Raw genomic sequence first — 21,628 nt, forward strand, 5'->3', positions numbered from 1 at the left:
CGTGGCTATGGCGTCCAGCCTAGGCGCCAGCCCACTGGTTGCGGCGTCTGCAGCTGGCGCCACCACCGCCGGCTGGGCGTCCAGCCAAGGCGCCCCCCCCCCCTTTTTTTTTAATATTTGTATAAAAATTTTGGTTTTTTTTTTATTTTTTATTTTTTTTTGTGTAATATCTTTTTCAATTGTTTTTATATTTTGTTGTTTATTTTTATAAATTTTATCAAATTTGTTGTATTTTTTCTATGTTTATATTTTGTTTACAATTATTTGTTTGTTTTATTTGTACATTTTAAAAATATAACTATTTTTTCTATGTTTATATTTTTTCTATGTTTATATTTTGTTTACAATTATTTGTTTGTTTTATTTGTACATTTTTATTTTTATTCTCAATTTCAATTTGTTAGTACATTTTTTTGTTCATTTGATATTGTTTTTGGTTAGTTAATTTATTTTAATTTTTATTATTGATATTGTTTTTGGTTAGTTAATTTATTTTAATTGGGAATGAATTATTTATGTTTATATATATTCTTATGTGTTGGTTTTATTTCCTTTCTTGGTGTATTTTTTATTCTATTATTTTTATTTAAGTGTTTTGTTAATTTCTTTATTATGTTAATTTGTTAGTATGTTTTTAGTTTATTTGATTTGGGTAGTGGTAGCTATTTTTCGTATAATTTTTTGTATGTTTATATATTTTTAAATTTTTTGTAGAATTCACTGCGTCGTCATGGTGCGGGGAAGAATGTAGAGCTTCTTAGTAGAAGCTATTCACTGGAGAGGTCGGGGCATAGACATGTTAGATCCCGTGGTATTTCGGCCTCGGCTCATAGAGAACGGATCCACCGTCGGGATGAGGATGACGATGACGATGATGATGCTGAGGAGGGTGACCAAGAGGAGGAGCAGGAGGAGGGCGCGGATGAGGATGAGGATGTGGATGATGGCAGTGGACCGTATGATGATTACGGTCCATTCAGTCAGAGGGTTGATGACATGTACGAGACACATATGGTGGAGGTGCGTAAGGGTAGGGGTGGTAGGTTTGTTAGTAGATCTGGCACATCATCTGCGTCCACTGTATCTGGGGCAAGCAGGAAACGGTCGAGGGTCGTTAATGATTCTTGGGTTGTTAGGAGTGAGGTGCCCGGTGGGCCTGTTAACGGGAGTGTGATTCCTAGCTTTCTAGGACACATAGCTGCCCGTATTTGGGAGGACCAGGAGAGGCCTTCAGTTACGGGGTTGTTGAAATGTCATACCCGGGAAAAGACTTGTAGCTTTTTGCGTACATGGGCTGAGGCTTGGCCGGCGGAGAGCGAGATGTTCGAGCGACTGGAGGGCACTGGGGTGAATGACGTTCCTGCCACCATGCACGATAAGATTGACAGTACGCTGATCACGGCTTTCATTGAGCGATGGCAGCCGGATACAAACTCTTTCCACCTTCCGTTCGGTGAGATGACGATCATGTTACATGACGTCGAGGCCATTCTGGGGATTCGTGTTGAGGGTAAACGACTTTGTGTTGTGGCTGATGCGGATCAGGCAGATTTGCTGGCGGAGTTGTTGGCGGTGGACAGGGCTGCACTGTACACCGAGGCGCTTGGTGTTTGGGAACACGGCGGTGTGAAGATCGCATCCGTGTTGCAGCGGTGTTTGTACCCCAGTGCACGTAGGACGCACGACGCACAACTGAGTGCTTATGTTTTTCTACTCCTCGGATGTACCTTGTTTCCGGATAAGAGTGGCGGAAACAAGCTCAGGCCACGCGACATAGTAGAGGCGTGTGACCCCGACAGTGTAGGCCAGTTTTCCTGGGGATCGGCCACGTTGGCGTATTTGTATCGCCAACTAGGATTTGCGAGTCGGGCTGACGCGGTAGGTATCACTGGGTGTCTGACTCTATTGCAGACCTGGATATACGAGTACTTTCCTGCATTGCGACCACATCGTGACCCGGTTCCTATTGATGAGGGGATGCCGCGTGCTTGTGCGTGGAGTCCGCGCTCGGAGAAGAAGTCCGTTGACCGCCTCCGATCGATACGGTTATTGCTGGACAGGCTGTCCCCCTTAGAGGTAACGTTTATAAATTGTTTCTACATTTTATTATGTGCAGGTGAACTGGATGCCTTTCGGCCCGAACCCTAGTGTTAGGGTACCCAGGACCCTGTACACGGGACTCATTCAGTATCGTGAGATCGTCGAGGCGTACATGCCCCAGCGTTGTCTTCGCCAGCTTGGATTTGTCCAAGTTGTCCCTCCTCCCCCGGCATGCCCGATGAAGGCGGTCCGACCTGCATCGTCGAGGGACTACGTCGTGCAATGGCCGGATATCATGACCGGGACGTGGGACCAGTTTCCGATGGTGGCCCGCTTATGGACTGCGGAGTTGCAGCGGCCGCCCTCTGGGGTTCCTCCCATGTGTGACCATTACTACATGGAATGGTTCAACCGGTATTCGCACCCGAGGTTGATCGCAGATCTCGACCACAGCGATGATGATTATGTGCCACCGCCTACTGCCATGGAAGCGGTATGTCTCATATTATATTTATCGTTGTCTTTTAATTAAGTTTTATATGTTGTTATTGTATTTCATCTTTTGTTTTTTGTTGTATGCAGTGGATGGGAAAGATAATGCAGGACGTATAGAAACTCTCTCTTGAGAAGGACAGCATGAGTGTAACAGTGAGAGCTGTTGTTGATAGTCTGGAACAGACCCTTGCGCAGTGGGAGTCGTCGTCGAGGAGGGATTACTGATGGTTTTGTCATTTTATTTATAGAGCACTTTAAATATTATCGTTTTAATTTATTAAATTGGACATTATGTTGTAAGTTTGTAACATTTTAGATTGTTCTTTTAGCTTCCAACTTAAACATATTATCATTGTTGTTTTTAAATTTTGATATAACCGTTCGTGGATCCGCGTAACTTACCCATGCAACATATAGAATGCAGTAAGCAATACAATATAAAAGATTAATGTTCTCATTAAAAGAGCAACGTACAAATAAGATTACATAGGAAGAATGTAAACATGAAAAACTAAAATGCAGCTAGGGTGTTCCATTCGTGGATCCGGTCATGATATAGCGCATCCCAACCCTCTACGCTCGCTGTGCGAATGTTGTACCACCGAGGTATAATCGGTGGCACTGGAAAATCGGATGACATGTCTAGTCGGATGAAATGTCTGTATGACGACCCAAGAAACGCAATAGCTAGCTCTCTGACCGGTGTGGTGACAGTCTCACGCGACCGCCAAGGGAGAACCGTGGTACAAGGATAATAAGCTTGACTATGCACTCCCAGGCCGAAATGCATGACTGCGCATTTGTAAATGTTTGCAATGGAAAACAGATCTAGGGGCGCGTCAAAATAATGATTTTGGCCGCAAGGTCCACCTCCCCACCGGATACGCCGCAGAGCGCCATCCAAGTCATCCTGGTACACATGACGATAAACATTTCGGTTAGAGGCAATTTCGCTGTACATCAACTGACGCACCAAACCGTAGTTCTCTTCGCCCATTTGAAAAACATCAGCCACGACCCGGAATCCGCAGTTACCATCTCCGACTACATCATTCCACCCTTCCAAGTACGGCATGATGATCGCAGGTATCCTTTCCTTGTACAGAAACTGATCAACATCGTTTCTTCCTATTCACCATATAATTATAGACAGTTAAGAAGGCAGGAGTAACACTTTAAAACTATGTGCAATGTAAACAACCAAAACGTACCAGTTCTCAGGGGCATATTCACAGACGATGAAGATTGACTATGACTAGATGACGATGTCCAACCACGAGCACGACCACGACCAAGACCACGGATATACTCAAACGCACTCCTGTTTTGCCGTTGTCGACCTCGAGGACGGTCAACTCCTTCGGGTTCCTCATAATCAAAGGTAGACGTGTGGAACATGTATGAAGTACATGAGTAGCGTCACGAATAATAGAAGGATGGCTGGAGGACACTCGGTCGTACATCGAACGAAACTGCTCCAACTCCTCCTGTTCACGGTCGGCCGTTTGAGTGTCTGCATGCTCACCAATAACAAGCGTCCTCCAGAATGAATGGACCTGATCAACATGTAACGACGCCCTTTCTTCTGTAATAACGCGGTGAATGGTGCATGCGCAAGGTAATCCATGAGTTACTGAAATAGCACACCCACACCGAGCATACACTTCGTCAGCCAAGTCCCTCATCCTGTTCAGCTCAGTGAGAATCAACCCCAAGCAGTAGTGCGACACACGACCACGGAGAATCTTAAATATAAAATGGCTATAAATCGTACCATGTCGTCGTCTGGAGTCCTCTAGAGAGTTCCTGATGCCGTTCTTCTGAGTTTCAATTGACTTGTTAAGTCTATCGAACAGTGTATCCAAAGCAGCGGTCGATGAATCAATCCAGTCCTTGGTAGCTCTATGAGCGCTCTCAACTCTACATGTTGTAGTGTTCCCGAAATGAAGTACCTGGTTTGTCCAATATTTGACAAACTTTTCCCTGTGAGGGACCCATTGCTGCATCACATAGTCCACCAGTGCCGGACACCACTGGTACGAATCCCTGAAGTTAGCCAATGCTCGCTCATACGCTTCCTCTATGGTAGTCTGTAGGATCTTCCGCCACTTACCATTCACCAATCTCTCTACCATTTCCAAATTCTTGTTGAAAAGGTTGTAGGCGTTCACTTTCACGCAGTTGTTGATGTGCCATGTGCACAATAAGTGGTTCGATTCTGGAAACAGCTCTGCTATGGAGGCAAAGAGACCTCCCTCACAGTCGCTGGCTTGACTTGAGCATCACTCATTTCTTTCACAACTAGTTTCGCAGCAGGACTTAAGCCGCTCAGCTGTCGATGACCCTCTTCATATACTATCATCTCATGGTTGTGATACCCCCATTTAGAGTAACCAATCACTTCCCAACCGTCACGACTCCGTAGTTGTCGAACCTTTACTCTGAACTCACACCCACAACCTTTCCGCTTTGTATCAAACCGAGTGGCTGTACGAAAATCTCTTTCTTCTCTTTTGCGATAACGGTCACATCTCAAAATGCGATCCATTCTACCATCCCGTTGAGATTTATGAGTTACTACTACCAAGCAAAATCCAGCTGCAATTGCAACCTGTTTTGCCCAATCAATCGCCTGTTGAGCTTCTTCGAATGGACCATCATGTCCAAATATCCCACTATAATCATTTCCGTCTCCACCATAATCCTGCATCAATTATATATTACAATAAATACATTTAACGGATAATACATTTAATTTCTATATTTACACAGAATTAACACAAAAAAAAGCATAATTATGCATAATCAAACTTAATTTTTATAAAAACCCAATTCGAATTTTCAAGTTAAATTTAAAAATATACCATTTCGAATTTTCAAACTTCATTTTAAAAAAACCTATTTCGAATTTTCAAAATTAATTTAAAATAAACCCATTTCGAATTTTTTTAAAAAATCATTTTCGATTTTTTTTTAAAAAAAATAAATAAATAAAAAACAACAACAAAATCAAAAAAGAAAAAAAAAATAATATATAAGGGTGGCGTCTGCTAGGGCTGCCACAGCCACTGGACTGGCGCTTGGCAGGGCCGCCTCAGCCAGTAGAGTGGCGCCTGGCCAGGACGCCAGTCTGGTGGTTCTGGCGTCTGGCTTGGACGTCCAGGCTACGGTTTGGGCGTCCATCCTAGGCGCCGGAGCCACTCCGACGGTAAACCGTGAATTTTAACGGTGACTTACCTCCGGCGTCCCCCGCATCTCCGGCCTGCCCTCCGGTCTCCCCCGGCGAGCCAGTACGGCTCCACATTTTTTAAACCGAGATTATTTCAATTTTAGAAAATGGGCATAATGGTCACACCAAGTCATATTTGTGGGCTTTATATGGTAATTTGCGGGCGATGTTTAGCGATTCACCTATTTTTTTGCCTCATTTGACTGTGCACGGTCTCTAAGACACTTCTTAAAATGTCTATATCTTTTTTTTCGTACACATAAAAATTATAAATAAAAGTAATATCAATAAAATATACAATGAAACGAATCTAACAAGACCACTCGTGACTATATTATCTTTTATGGATAAACGGTAATTTATGGTCAAAGTTTTCAATGTTTGACTCAAGAAATGACAATGGAGCAAAAATAAAGGGACGGAGGGGGTAAATATTTACTTTGGAAGTAATTAAATATTTGGTAAATGAAAATATTACCACTGTTTATGAGAATATGAAATGGAGGTAGTACTCCTTTCGTTTTTTATAATGCATCACTTGGGATTGCATGGTGAGAGTAATTTAATATTGTAAGTTGATGAATAATTTGATATTTCCTCCATATTTTAGTACTTGCTCAACTTTCCTTTTAAGATCGTATCTTATTTAGTTTTAATAATCCTAACTTTGACCGATTTACTTTAAATAATCTCAACTTTTAATTATTCCAGATTAATCCCAACTTATATAGGTATCTTCTTATAATAATCCAAAATTTTATTTTTGTTATACATAATAGTCCCAAAAGGGATTAACAAAAGCAACAAATATAACACTTTGGAATATTTTAGGAAATTCTTATATAAGTTGGGATTAATCTAGAATAATCAAAAGTTGGGATTATTTAAAGTAAATCGGTCAAAGTTGGGATTATTAAAACCAATTTTCCTTACTTGTTTCATTTCTTTTTTTCGGAAAAGTTTTGACAATTAATAACTATATACTAAAAGACACACCAGTAATGACACGTGTCATCTTTTGGTGTGTCCTTAGTTTAGGTTTTATATATATATATATATATATTATTAATATAATTCTATTAAAAAAAACAAATCTTATACTAAAATAGTTTCTAATCTTATAAAATATAATTACTTAAAATAAAAAATATTTGACATATCTTTAATCTTTAATATTAAAAGACACACCAGCAATGACACGTGTCATCTTCTGGTGTGTCCTTAGTTTAGGTTTTTTTTTAATATAATTCTATTAAAAAAAACAAATCTTATACTAAAATAGTTTCTAATCTTATAAAATATAATTACTTAAAATAAAAAATATTTGACATATCTTTAATCTTTAATACTAAAAGACACACCAACAATGACACGTGTCATCTTCTGGTGTGTCCTTAGTTTAGTTTTTTTTTTTGAATAAAATTATATAAAAAAATAAATCTTATACTAAAATAGTTTCTAATTTTATAAAATTTAATTGCTTAAAATAAAAAAGATTTGACATATCTTTAATACAAATATTTGTATAGCTACAAAGTATAAAAAATATTCTTAACATAATTTTGATAATTTTCTACGTCACTTTATATCTAACATATCTTTCGTAATCCTTTATTTTGATTGAAATTTGTCAACTATATTTTTAAATATTTTTGTTTATAAAAAACTAATTATAATAATATTTTACGGAAATTTCATGATATACCACTGAGTTTCTTCAAAATTCACCATATACCACACAAGATATTTTAATTCACCATATACCATTCAGTTTCCATCCGTTAGCACAGAATACCATTAATGACAACTGCCGTTAGTGTGCCGTTTGGGGTAATTTCTTAATTCACCATATACCATTACTTTTTTTTATTTTGCATGAAATACCATTTTTTAAAAAATATAGCCGTTGGAAGAGTGTAACGGCTAGTTTGTGCATATATATGTGATTTTTGAAGGAGTCACGTACCAAGGCACACCTCTAACCTCTAAAAGCATTTGCAAAGATGTCAACAAACTCAAGATCATCATCATCGTCGTATTCTTTTAATTCATCGTATGTAAGGGTGCCAAACAAAGCATGTTCTTGTGGTAGGAAGTTTGCAATAAGAAGCTCCGATTCGGCAAAAAATCCACAAAGGTTGTACTACAAGTGTGATGTTTGTGATACATTCAGATGGTGCAAGGGCAATGTTGATGAAAATGTCTCGTGGGGTTATGAAAATCAAAGTAGGGGAGGGAATAACACGCATGGAAGTGAGGCCGTGTTGAAGCATGAGTTGAAGGAGCTAAAGAAAAAAGTAGCAAAACAACAAAAGATAGTGAATGGAGCAATTAAAATAGGAGCAATTTTGTTTGTGTTTATTGTATTTCTAGCCTTGAAATGAAAAATGTAAGACAAAATATTTCGTATTTTAAATAAGTTGTACTTAAATTGGTAACATTGTTTGTCAAAAAAATATGCCAACATAATTGTTGAGTACTAGCATTACATACATTAAATAAGAAGTGCCATATAAACCAAGTAGTAGCAAAAAATTACACTTCACAACTAGCTTCAACATTTTGTTCAAAAACACAGGGCACTGAGTTGTGTTCACCAAAAAATTACACTTCACAACTAGCTTCAACAATGCTAAGTAGCAGCCTTTCTCTTCTTCCCCCTTGTGTTGGGTTGTTGTGAAAAGGAAGCTGCATGTTCTGCCTTCTTTGCTGTTGCCTTTCTTGCCTTGCATGTCACTGCATTGTGTCCTAGTTCTTTGCACAGGCTGCATTTGTTGTTCTTGTGCCTCTTCCCTTTTTTTTTTCTTCATGAGCAGCTCTTCTTCTTTGCTTAGGTGGTCTGCCTGCATTTCTTTTCCCTTGGGGAGGTGCAAATTTCTGGCACATCAAGTGAAGGCCAGTGAGTTGGATCAGCCATGGGGTGGATGTGGTCTCCATAAGTCTGTTTATATGCATCCCCCTTGTAGAAAGGAGACACAAAGTCCCTAGGATCAAGTCTCTGGTTGTAAATGACCCTAAGACCATGCTTGCATGGGATCCCTGATCCTTGCCATTTCCCACACCCACAAGTCATATTTCCAAGGGTGACAGGGAACTTGACATGGCCATCCCTCACCTCAAACTCTCCACCACCAACTGCAGTGACATGGCAGAACCTAGACTCATCAATCCTAGTTTCCAACACCCCCTTTGCATGCTCTGTCAGCTCATTAGGTTCCATGTCCACTGCTTTATCAAACCTGGAACCCATCCTTTTCATGCACCAATTCCTGACAACTTAATTATTCCAAAAGAAAAAAGTCCCAGTAAGCAACAACAATTTTATGGCATTGAAATGAGCAAAACAGAGAACCAAATTTACCTTCCAGCAATGTCAACAGAGGCATGTCCTTGTTGGCCTTTGTTATGGCATTGAATGACTCTACGAAGTTTGTTGTGTTATGATCACAACAAACTATCCTATCAAACATGTGCACACTCCATTGCTCTTCAACCTTTGTCAGATAATCAAATGCTTCTGCATCATACTCTTTTATCTTGGACATTGCTTTCCAAAGACATACTCATTGTAGGCATTTGCAGCAATCCAAAACAACTTATGAAATTTTGTCCCACTCCATCCTGCAGCCTTGCAATTTGAGTACAAATGCTGGCAGCATACTCTCCTTGTAGCTCTTGGGAACACCTCAAACAATGCTGATTCAACCCCCTAAAAAAAAGTAGAGTAGTTAGTAAACAGCTTCATAATCACAAATTAAAGACAAAGAAGAAACTTACCCTCATCCTGTCACTGATAAAAGTCCAGTCATCCTTCTGAGATCCATACTGAGCAAACAGGCACCTCAAGTTTCTGAAGAAATAAGTCCAGGAATCTATGCTCTATGTGTCAACAATCCCATATGCTAACACAAAGATCTCATTATTCCCATCAATTGCAACTACAGTGAGCATAATCCCTTTGTAATACCCACTTAAATGTGCACCATCTATTCCTATGATAGGTCTACAACCCCCTAAAAATCCTCTAACTTGAGCTGCAAAAGATATGAAACATGCCTTGAATTTCAAACTTTGATCCCCACTGCTAGTCCATGTAATAAGGGCATATGACCCAGGATTTGTGGACTTTATCATTTCAGCATACTTTGGAAGAGCTGCGTAGGACTCAGCAAACCCACTATGTAATTGCTCCCTGCCTAAACTCCTCACTTTGTGTAAAAATCTTAACTTCACATGGATCCTGTACCTTTCCATGCACAACCTCTGCAATGACTCAACTAGGACATCTGGGTTTGCCTCTAAGCCTTGAAGCAAATGTCTGCATAGCCATGCTGAAGAGACCATAGGATTCTCTTCCAGCCTCCCACAAGTTGCATGCTCTCCTTTTAGCTTCTTTATGGCCCAACTGACTTTGTCTCTTAGAATTGAAGCATGAATCCTCCAAGTGCAATCCCTCATCAAACACCTTGCTACGTACCTCTTACTGTTAGTATAGTCAACTGAAACAGAGAAGCCCTCTTGTATGCAGTAATCTCTGAATAACTCTAGAAACTATGTTTTGGTTTCAAAAATCAACCACTCCTCAAGAACAATGGATCCAAATGGTGAGTGAGACCAGATTCTACCATTTTTGTACATTTTGTCTAACACATGAGACCCATCTAAGTAATCCTCAAAGGTCTTCTCATGTATATTATCAGGAACATCTTCTTCTCTCACAATGTACTCATCCTCAATGTCCAACTCCATATCAGAATCAGCCTCAACATCAGAAGCTTCATAATCACCATCTTCACTATCACTAGAAGTCCAACCATGAGACTCAACATCAATTTCTTCAACCACCAATTTTTTTTTGCTCCAAGTGTTGATTTGCCTCCCTGCTGCAGTTTTCTTACCAACATCAAGGCCAAACTTAACAGCAATGCTTCTAGGCACCCTCCATTCTTTGGGTTTAAGCCTGGTTTGTGCTTTGGGCTGGGTTGGTTTCCTAGGCCTTCTAGCTGTTGGGTGTGATGGTTGTGCTGTAGGGGGGTAGGTTGCCTGGGTTGGTCTGTTGGTGTTTGTGGTGGAGGGGGTGTAGGCTGCCTGGGTTGGTCTGTTGGTGTTTGTGGTGAAGGGGGTGTAGGCTGCCTGGGTTGGTCTGTTGGTGTTTGTGGTGGGGAAGGCTGCTGTTAGGGAACATTGGGTGATGGAGGTGTGGACTGTCTGTGTTGAGTTGACTGTCCAGGGGTTTTTTCTTCTTCTTTGGAGTAAGCTTTTTTCTTCTTGGAGGGTTTTTTGGTTGAGATGTTTTTGTTTGTGAGGGTTGAGGTTGTGAGGGTTGAGGTTGTGAATCCCCTGGAAACACCTTATCAGCTGCTGGGGTAGCAAACACTCTTACATATTCAATCCCATCATCATCAGCATCCAAAACAGGGACCTCTATAGCCACAGTATATGCCTGCTGGGCCAAAAGCTGCTCCTCAGCTTCTACTTCCTCTACTTTCCTTCTATTCTCTTCCTCCATTAGCCTAATATTTTCAGCCCTGTTCTTCAAAGTTTTTGCCCAACTAGCTTCTGCAGACTGAAACACAAGAGATGGTGTTTCTGTCTCTTCTATAAACACTTCAATTTCATCCTTCCCTTCATTCCACTCCCACATTTTCAACATTGCCCCATCATCAATTAACTCTAACTTACGATTTGTTCTAGGTTTACTCACAAATAGGGTGAAGTATTTAGGGAGATATACGTTCTGTTTCACTGAATCCTCAAACATATACTCAATCAATTCCATCAAATTGATCTTATCAGTGTCATCCACCCTCACATCAAAAGTACCCCCTGGAGCACGAACTAACAACCACATTGCACTCATCCTAACAACAACATTTACCAACAACACATTACATCACAATCAAAACTATAAATCGTATACAAAACAAAAACCCATCATTTTAGCATAATTCAAATTCGCATGCAACACATCACACTTAACTTTCATATAATTCACATTCAAATTTCATAGCAAACAAACTGACACATATGATCAATTTCCACCAAACCTTAACCCTAACTCAATTTTGCAAAAAAACAACAAAATCAGAACTCGAAATGCAAATGGATAAGGATAGTAATACCTTGCGTATGCTTAATCCACCGAATTAGCGAAATTTGTGCGAAATTCAGTCACGACCCCCACCACACTGCCTCACAAACCTCGTCAAACAACCACTAAGTTCAACCGTCGTTCCCAATTTTCTTTCCTACTTGCAATTCACTTCACAAAATCGACACTTTGCAAATTTTTGATGGATTTTTAGGGTTCCAGATCAATGAAGAAGAACAGAGAGTTTCTTGAATGGAAAAGAAGAAAGATGGGGGTCAATTTTTTGAAGACAAACGTTGTGTTTGGGGAAGTCAACCCTAACAATGGCGCCAGTTGAATGCGTAAGGGCATACTGGTAAATTACCCCAAACGGCACACTAACGGCAGTTGTCATTAATGGTATTTTGTGTTAACAGACGGAAACTAAATGGTATATGGTGAATTAAAAGATCTTGTGTGGTATATGGTGAATTTTGAAGAAACTCAGTGGTATATCATGAAATTTCCGAATATTTTAATAATAGTTATTGAAAATTACCGTGCATGGCACGGGAACTAACCTAGTATTTTACTATTTTCCTCCCCACTAGTGATCTCCTCAAATCACATTTTAATATTTTTCATATTCCCCCTCCTCCATACTGATACTCATTTCGTAAGGGGATGGAGGAGGAAGATTTTTGTCGATGACCACACGGATTAATCATTTTTGGTTCATGTAACCGACTCTATTTATGGGATTAAGACTTTGATTGATTGATTCTCCATCCTCCATATTTATACTGATTTTTTCTTTTTTTAATATTGTTTTTATTCTTCAATCAACCCACATCCATCATAAAAAAAATACTTTCTACTATTCCTCCTAAGACTCTGTGTCCGAAGAATTGAAGCAGGTTATAAAATACGGATGGAGTATACTAAAAGTGAAATGGAGATCATAAATGAAAAGTATGTGAGAGATAGCTAGAGTAGATTTTTTTTTCATTATTTAAGTGAGGACTGTGAGAGAGAGAAGTGATAAAATAACTTTAGTGAGGTTTAAATTAAGAGATAAAAATGATAAAATATGGTATGAAGTTTCCACATATAAAAATGATTATAAAAAAAAAATATAAAAGACAAGTGATGCATTTAATAAATTGGAGGGAGTAGTTGCTTTGGGATTATGGATATATTTTTTTTTAATAAATGGGAGTAGTTGTATAGGAAATTCTTCCTCTGTTCAAAAAGACTTGTATGGACCTGGTTTACAATAACATTATTGTGGACCAAAGATTCATACGCTCGCAACTAGTGTTATTTTGAACATATTGACCATAATCTTAACATAGTGACAATATTGAAACTTGTATAACCTTTAACATTGTTGTGAATTAAAGTACAAATGTATCAGACGACGTTATATTGAACATAGTGACCCTAATTTTAACATAGTGATCTTTATTTTATTATTTAAATTGACCTATATATATACTACCTCCAGTTCTTATTAATCGCAACAAAGAGTAGTTTTGCAGACTCCTAGGCAAAAGATCTTAAGCATAGTTAGTGAAAAATAAGGGCATATACTTAAGTATTAAACCAACCCAAAATAAAGAAAAAACAAATTCAACCAAAATTAAACTAAATATCCCACCAACACTAGCACCACCCAGCAACACCGAAACCACCCACCACCACCCAGCTCACTAAAACAACCCAGCACCACCACTCAGCACACCAAAACAACCCAACATCACCACCCAGCACACCGACCAACTATTATTTTATTATTTCTCTCTCCTACTAATTTCACTTTCACAAATATTTTATTATCTCTTTCTTACCAACCCCACTTAGGCCATGTTCAATCACTTCACCTTTAAAAAATAATATTCAATAAAAATAATTTCAGTTTAGTAAAAATAAACTTAGTTCAGTAATAATAATTTCTATTCAGTAAAAATAAATTCAGTTAAGTAAAAATCAGTAACTTGAAAGAAGATATATAATATAGGATCAATAAAAATAATTTCATTTCAACAAAAATAATTTCATTTTAGTAAAATTAATTCAAAAATTCATGGGAATAATCCCACCTTTGGGCCGTTCGTTTTTAATAATCCCACCTTTGAATTTTTTTTAATAATCCCACCTTTACCCCCCGATCTTTTTTTAATGGTCCCATTTTACCTGAAACCGATTGAGTTGGTAATTTTTTTTTAAAAGTTTAATTTACACGTGCCGTTTCTTAATTGGTAAAAAAAAACAAAAAAAAAATTAAAATAAAACCCCCCACCCAGAATCCAGCCACCCCTACCATTACCACCACCCCAAACCTCGCAACCCAACCCCATCCCCACCATAACCACCACCCTAAACCCCCCACCCGAACGCAACCACCACGAACCCCCAGCCCCCTTCGTGAATTCACCTACCTCGAACCTAGCCATCTCGAACCACCACCATAACAATGGTGTTGATGGTGATGGCCGAAAATAATCCCAATGGCCACCCTAACCCAGCCCGTCACCGTCAACAACCGCTCACCAGAAACAACCCTAACCTAACCCCTTACCATCAACAACCGCTCACAACATCAATCGAAATTCGTAGCCCCACAAATCGCAACAACATGCATAAATTCAGCCTAATTCGAAATTGGAAGCCCCATATAATCGGCGACCCACATAATCGGACGACCTGTGGTGTTTTCGGCGAAGAGGGAGTTGGGGTTGCGGTGGTTTCGGGGGAAGAGAAGGTTGAAAATGGTTGCTTTGAGGGGAGTGGGGTTGTAGTGTTTTCGGCGAAGGGGGATTGGGGTTGTGGTGTTTCAGGTGAAGGGGGAGTGGGGTTGCGGTGGTTTTATATGAAGGGGGTGGGGCTGTGGTGTTTGTTTGGTGGTTTTCGGTCGGGTAGGGGAAGGAGATGGTGGTTTCCGGCTGGGAAGAGTGGTGGCTTGGGCTGGTGGTTGGTTTGTAATTATTATTTTTTTCTTTAAATAAATTTAACTTTTTATAAAAAAAAAATTTGACCAATCACAAGCCGCCACATGTCATGTAACCTGTTATAACAGGTTATATGACCGGTTGGGATCATTAAAAAAGATTAGGGGGGTAAAGGTGGGATTATTAAAAAAATAATCCAAAGGTGGAATTATTAAAAACGAACAGCCCAAAGGTGGGATTATTCCCACGAATTTTTCCAAATTAATTTCAGTTTAGTAAAAATATTTAAGTTCAGCAAAAATAATTTTAGTTCGACAAAAATAAAGTGAAGTAAACAGGGCCTTTACATTATCTTTTTATTATTTCTCTTTCCTAGCAACCCTACTAACATTACCTTTTCATTATTTCTCCATCATATTAACTATACTTTATAGTTTATATCTATTATAAATAATTCACTTGTGACCCTCACCTTATAATTTTCCTAAAATTTTGTATGCGTTAATATTGCGATTATTATGAAATAAGAGTAAAAAAAAAAGAACTTATGTTTCTTTTTATGCACATAAATAATTTTTTTTAATTGGAAAGGTACACAGTAATAGTAATCTCTTTATCTCAGGGAAGACTACTAGAATCTAAAAGCCTTCCTATCTTAGGGAAAGACTAATAGACAAAAGATAAAAGAAAAATACAGAAAATTAAAAAACGTAAAAATAATAATAAAGACCTCCGCTGGAAAACAAGCTTCTTAAAGAAGCTAAACCAAACTTCTCTAAGATGCTAAAACGTATAGCTTCTCATCATAGAAGCTAAAGCAAGCAACTAATAAACCAAAAAACCAACGACAGTGGTGAGTGACTAGCGGTGAGGCGGCGAAGAAATCAGTGTTGATCTCAACTAAGATATGGCGTTGAAACAGTAGATCGTCGACGAGGATGATCAAGAGCATTAGCAACTAGAAGCGGAGGTGCAAGCAACTAGCAGAGAACAAAACAAGGCGGACACACCGAGCTTAAGAAATTCTAGAGGAAACTACAAACAACAATTGAAAAAAAAGTAGAAAAGAAAAACCATCCTACCCCCCCCCCCCCCCCCCCCCCCCCGCGAAAAAAACAACAATTAGACAAAGATGAGAAAAATCTCACATCAAAAGACTTGATATCCAACTTAAAAAAAAATACCGAGAAAAAACTCATCAAAGGCTGTAAAGAAAAGTTAAGAGAAGGCTAATGGAAAAATATCATGAATCCAATTAATTGAACAAATATCAAAAACAAAATTCTCAATACCCAAAAATTAAAAACTAGCCATAAAGATTGAGCAAAACCAATTTAATTGCAAGTATTATAAAAGAGCTTAAAAAAATGTCATACTCATCTTTAGATGTGAGGATCAAGGCTAAAAGCCAGTCAAAAGCAAGAAAAGCTTGCTTAGTTTCATATAAGATGATGGTCGATGGATGGTTAAGAGGCAGCGGAAAAATTGAAGCTAACCCCCTAACTGACAACATCCTTAGATAGATCTAGCAAGCCCAGCAAGAGAAGGGAGGAGAATAGGCTTAGGATGGGTGGTGAAAAGATAGTGTAAGAAGGAATGAAGGATTCCTGATTAAAGGGAGTTCAGAATTATATAACTCGCATGGAATACTGCCTCAAAGTTTTCGTAGTGTATAACGGCATAGACTACTACGAGCTAAGCCTACGAGCTACACCTACATTAGTCTATGGCAATGGACGCTAGTACGCTACCCTCCATCAAGGGGAAGTCCGGGAAGAGCCTATCTATGTTGGTAAATGTGCAAATGTTTGTGTTTGTCATTCTAAATTAAAAGGACACTAAAAAGAATATACTACTCGTAACTCTTCTAACATCTCTTGCTTTGAATCCATTTTAATGTGATTGTCATTCTAAATTGTCATTGCATCTCTTGCTTTGTATACGACTTTTTGTTGAACTTTTTATTTAGTTTGTCTGATTTTTTTTTTTTGGCTTTTTAACCTATCAAACATATAATTACTCAAACTAGGTTTATATATAACAGGGTTTTGATTGGACGAAAAACAGATTTTTCTTTCAAATATGAAAAGTTAGGCCTTGTTCTTTTGTTAGTAGTGACAAGGAATTTTTTTTCTTATAATTACTCAAACTAGTCAAACATGAGTTTAGAGTGCATAAAATGTATTTAGACACTTTAAATCCATATGGATCTCTCTTTGGTACATATCTATAAAAATATTAAGTGTGCGTTTTTTTCAGTTAAAATCTCGAGTTACAAAGAGCTATAAAGCTAAATATAATTTTAAAATTTTGACCAAATGAGAAAATATAAAAAGGAAATAATAGTAATTGATCTTTATACCTAAAAAGGTGATAATTTATTATAAATTGAACAACACGATGCTCAATGTATAATAGTCAATATTCCCCACCTTAATCATTTTTAAGGATTCAAACACTATAACAAAACAATGTCCCACTAGATCTGTTTTACTAAAAGACGGAAGAAAGTATATATAATTGCAATAGAGATGCCCAATCTTGGGCAGATAATTTTATGCAAATCATAGCATCTAGCCATCTACAGTATCTCACTTTTCTTTATCCTAAACATTTTACTCGTACAATTTAAGGCGTTTCTCTCATGTTAAAAAGCTAGGTAACACGTTACCTCGTGGCAAGATGGGTTATTTCTGACTAAGTATTTCAGTATTTGTGTTAATTATCATTTGTGAAAATAAATATTGTATATTGTGTTTCGGGGTTTTTTTGGAATCCCTCAGGGATACAGGTCTTGAATATAGTCGGACGGTCGTGGATACCTGCAAAACAACGAATATTTCGTTTGACAGAATATTCACCTCCGACAATCAAGTTAGTGATTGGAAAACAAAGTAATTTAGAGAGAGAAAGTTGAGAGAAGTTGGAGCATTTCAATACTCTTGAATGAGATGTCTCTATCCACCCCTTCCATCATAAATGATCGGGGTATTTATAGGGGTGAGAATGTGTGTCATCTAGGGTTTGATGACCTAAAATGGCGTACTCTGATTGGCGTCGCAATCAGGTAAGGACAAGTGTCCTTTGGGGGCGCTGTTTTAGCGCCTTTCTCGGGATTTGAGTCTCTTGATGTAAGGAGACTTTCTCTCATTCAGGTGCTCTCATGTTTTTCCACGTGTCATCTTCCTATTGGAACATGTGCCGCCCTGCTATTAGGCCAGATGTCACTATAGGATTGGGCCACGTGTTGGGGATATTTTTACCCTAAACATATTGCGTTCTTTATATTTTTTTATTTTTTTGGTTTTTAAGAGGTGTCACACTAGGATTGTGACTCGGCCTAGACTTCCACGAGGGGTAGCACTATTGCAGTTAAAAATGTCAATTTGGATGTTCGGATCAGGTCCGGTGAGGTTGGGTCAGATCAGATTTAATTTTAAAATTGAGTCATGCTAAATTATTGTGTCCACACGAGTCAAAATCTGAATTGAATATTTTTCGAATTAATTTCAAATTAGATCAGATTGGGGGTGATTTTAACACCTCTAACTGCAACAGTGGGGAATGTTAGTGTAAAAGTTTTAAAGCTAATCCCTAATTAGTTGCATTACTTGTATACATAAGATTTAATGTTTCAACCTACTTGCTTTTATTCTACTTAACTTTTAAAATTTTACAAAATTAAAAGTACGTTACATGGAGTATTTGATATTCCAATGATTTCCCTTTCAAAGCCATTAAATAATCTAATATTCTGAAAATAAGCCTACAAGAATGTGCACAAAAAGTTGATACATGGCTCAATTATTCTCACTATATTTTCCATTTGTTTTAGATATAACTAATGTTTAGCTTGGATGATATCTAATGTATGTGTTTTATACCATGTTTTACCCTGGTTCTATAATATATATTTGCATGGTTTTGGGCTCTTTGGAGCCATTTCTTGCTAACAATCTCTTCTCTAGTGTGTTCGATCTATTTTATTGAGTTTCATAGGTATACGGAGTTTCTTGGATGAATCAGACGTGTTTTGGATAGTTAAAGAAGAGGTTAGTGTGTGAAGACGAAGATTTCCCCCATGCCCTGTTGACCATAGCTTGCCCGGTCAGACAGGGCAAAGAAGGACAAAGCTAGCTATGAAGTATTTTTGCAGACTCTACGTGCTCGGTTGGGCATAGCTCGCCCAGTAAGACCGGGCATTGAAGAGTTGATTTCATATCTCAGTTTTTGAAGTCTCCTTGCCGCCCGATCGGGCATGGCTTTCCCGGTGGGACCGAGCGCAGGAAGATAGAAGAACAAAGAAGAATAGGCGTCACCGTACTCTGGCCGCCCAATCGGGAAGACCTTGCCCGGTTGGACCGAGCACTGCTTTGCGGAAGTCGTTTTATTTAATTTCGAAACTCTATCTTTTTAGGGGTATAAATACCCTTTGTAATCATTATTAGAAGACAGATTATTATATCCTCTAGTATTAGTTTTTACCTAAAAACCCTAGTTTACTCTCTCTAGCATTTTAATTTCTACTCTTAGTTTTGATTTATTGTTCATCAACAATTCAAGTTCTTTCAATTGAAGCAATTGGTATTTCTCTATCTCATTTCTCTTTTATTCCTTATTACATATTGATTATGGCTTGTCTATTGAATCTTGATTTTGATTTCGTTAACATGTGTGAGTAGATTCTTAATCCGGGATCTTGCAAAGCCCGAATATGATTGATATATGAATTGAATCTTTAATTTCTCCAATAATAATTCCAATTGACATGCTTAATTGATTGTGTTTATGCCAATAATAGATTAGGAATAATTAGTATTGTTATCATCCCTTTGTTCTTATTGCAACGGAAGTTAGGTATTAACGGAATTTGGGTATTTCAATTAAGGGTTTGAAGATCATCACGGAAGTAGGTGATTTGATGATTAGGAAGCTAAGTATTGTGTTTAATGTCCCTTAGTGCTTGATTCCATGGAAATAGGCTTGATAGTTGATATGGGAAGCCATTGATAACTCTGAAGAGACCTTTGGTATTGTTTAGGGAATGCTTTTCCTCTTGTTAATTGATTTGTTATTGGGGGTAGATTCATTTGTGCTTTGATTATATTCGTGGTAATGCTTGATCTTGAATGCTTTAATTCATTTATTAACTCATTCTTAGTTAATTGTGTTATTTGGTATTTTAGTTATTAGTGTTCTTCATTCTTGATTCGGTTACTTGCTTAGTGATTTCTTGAGTCTATTTAATTAGGTAGACCTTAGTCTCTTGGGATTCGACCCTTACTTGCCCGACTACATAGTTAGGAGGAATAGTTAGGTTATTTTTGTTAGGTACGTGACACGCCTATCAATATCCGGTCGATACTTTAAATATTATTATACTATAGTTTTCATATATGAAAGGAATGGTGTCCTTCCAACAAGTGTATTCTTCCGATAGAGGGATCAGAATTATTACAGAGCTAATTCTTCAGTAAGGTCAAGTGATCGGAATTCCTAGGTGGAGGCCGCTTCCGATCAGTAATATCAATGTGCAATTGATGTTACAGCTTAATCTTAACTGAACCCTTCGGGTCGAACCCAATCGAATCACCGATCCGAGACGACGAATTAATCCGAAAGGATTTAATGAGTCAGCAGAGTTTTACGAATACAGACGTCGGAAATCGAGCCTAGGGCGTCGAGACCGAGCGTCGCAAAATCACAAGCAACAAGTATGAGCGTAGCCGTAGCTAGGCTAGGCTAGCTCATCGCAAGCCTAGGCGCACGATGTGTGTGCTAGGGGCACCATGGTGTGCTAGGCACTATCGCAGCCTAGGTGCGACCTGGCAGCCTATCGCAAGAAATAGGCGCACCAGGCGCACCTAGCAAACCATCGCATGCACCAGGCGCACCATCGCAGGCACTAGGTGCTGCGTGCGTGCGTGCCTGGCTTGGCAGCACCATCGCTGGCACCAAGTGCTAGCATGGGTGCCTGCCTAGCATTGGTGCAGCATGTGTGCTGACTTGTGTGCTAGCCTTCGCATGGCAGCACCAAGCATCGCACCATGCATATGCGAGGGCCTGGGCGCCAGCATAGTGCTAAGCCACGCACAGCAGCCCAACATCACCACGCACCAAGGTTGTTGTGTGATGCGTGGGCGTGCGTGTGCGAGAGATGCTGCGAAGGTGTGTGCGTGGTGTGCGAGGAAAAAGGGGGCCAACATGCGTGGCTCGTTAGCAGCACGCATGCTGGGTGTGCGAGCATGTGCGAAGGGTGAAGCGTGGATGCGTGTAGTGCGTGGGATGCCAGGGGCAGCACCAGCGCCAGCACGCACCAGCGCCTAGCACTGGCACGCACCAGCGCCTAGCACTGGCACGCACCAGCGCCTAGCACTGGCACGCACCAGCGCCAAGCATCGCCCAACACCAAGCAGCACTGCCTGGCTGGGATGCGAAGGCTGCTGGTGGGCTGGTGCTAGCTAGGCTGGGCTGGCTGGCACATGCTAGCTGGCAGCAGCCCATCACCCCTTTTAAGTGAGGCGGGTTTGTGAGGGTGGGGACCAAGGCTTTGGGAAAGCCTTGGGGAGCAAGGCAATGGTCCCCCCCACCCCTCCATGGTCCTCACCTAACCTTCTCTCTCCCCTTGACACTTATGCATTGTGATTGTGTTTATTTATTAATTTATTTTAGAAATAAATTAATTAGCAAAATTACTCATTCTCCCACATTGGTTGGGGAATGAAGTTCAAGGGTTCATTCCCTATAAATACCAAGATTGGGTATTGGGAAATGAACAACCTTGAGTGGAATTAAAAAGGTAACTCTAAGAAAGAGTAAACCTTTGATTCGTAAAACTCATAG

General features: G+C 39.2%; 1 protein-coding gene across 1 annotated transcript; it reads right to left on the reverse strand.

The window, feature by feature from the left end:
- Positions 1 to 8,594: 8,594 nt before the first annotated feature.
- LOC110728474 lies at positions 8,595 to 10,222 on the reverse strand. Its single transcript, XM_021908117.1, has 5 exons — positions 9,672 to 10,222; positions 9,542 to 9,614; positions 9,328 to 9,473; positions 9,126 to 9,185; positions 8,595 to 9,033 (listed from the first exon to the last, which is right to left on the reverse strand). Exons 1-5 carry the CDS (start codon positions 10,220 to 10,222, stop codon positions 8,595 to 8,597), a joined length of 1,269 nt encoding a protein of 422 aa, XP_021763809.1.
- Positions 10,223 to 21,628: the final 11,406 nt, after the last annotated feature.

This window comes from Chenopodium quinoa, unplaced genomic scaffold (genome assembly GCF_001683475.1).
Source record: "Chenopodium quinoa cultivar QQ74 unplaced genomic scaffold, ASM168347v1, whole genome shotgun sequence".
NCBI classification, from domain to species: Eukaryota; Viridiplantae; Streptophyta; class Magnoliopsida; order Caryophyllales; family Amaranthaceae; genus Chenopodium; species Chenopodium quinoa.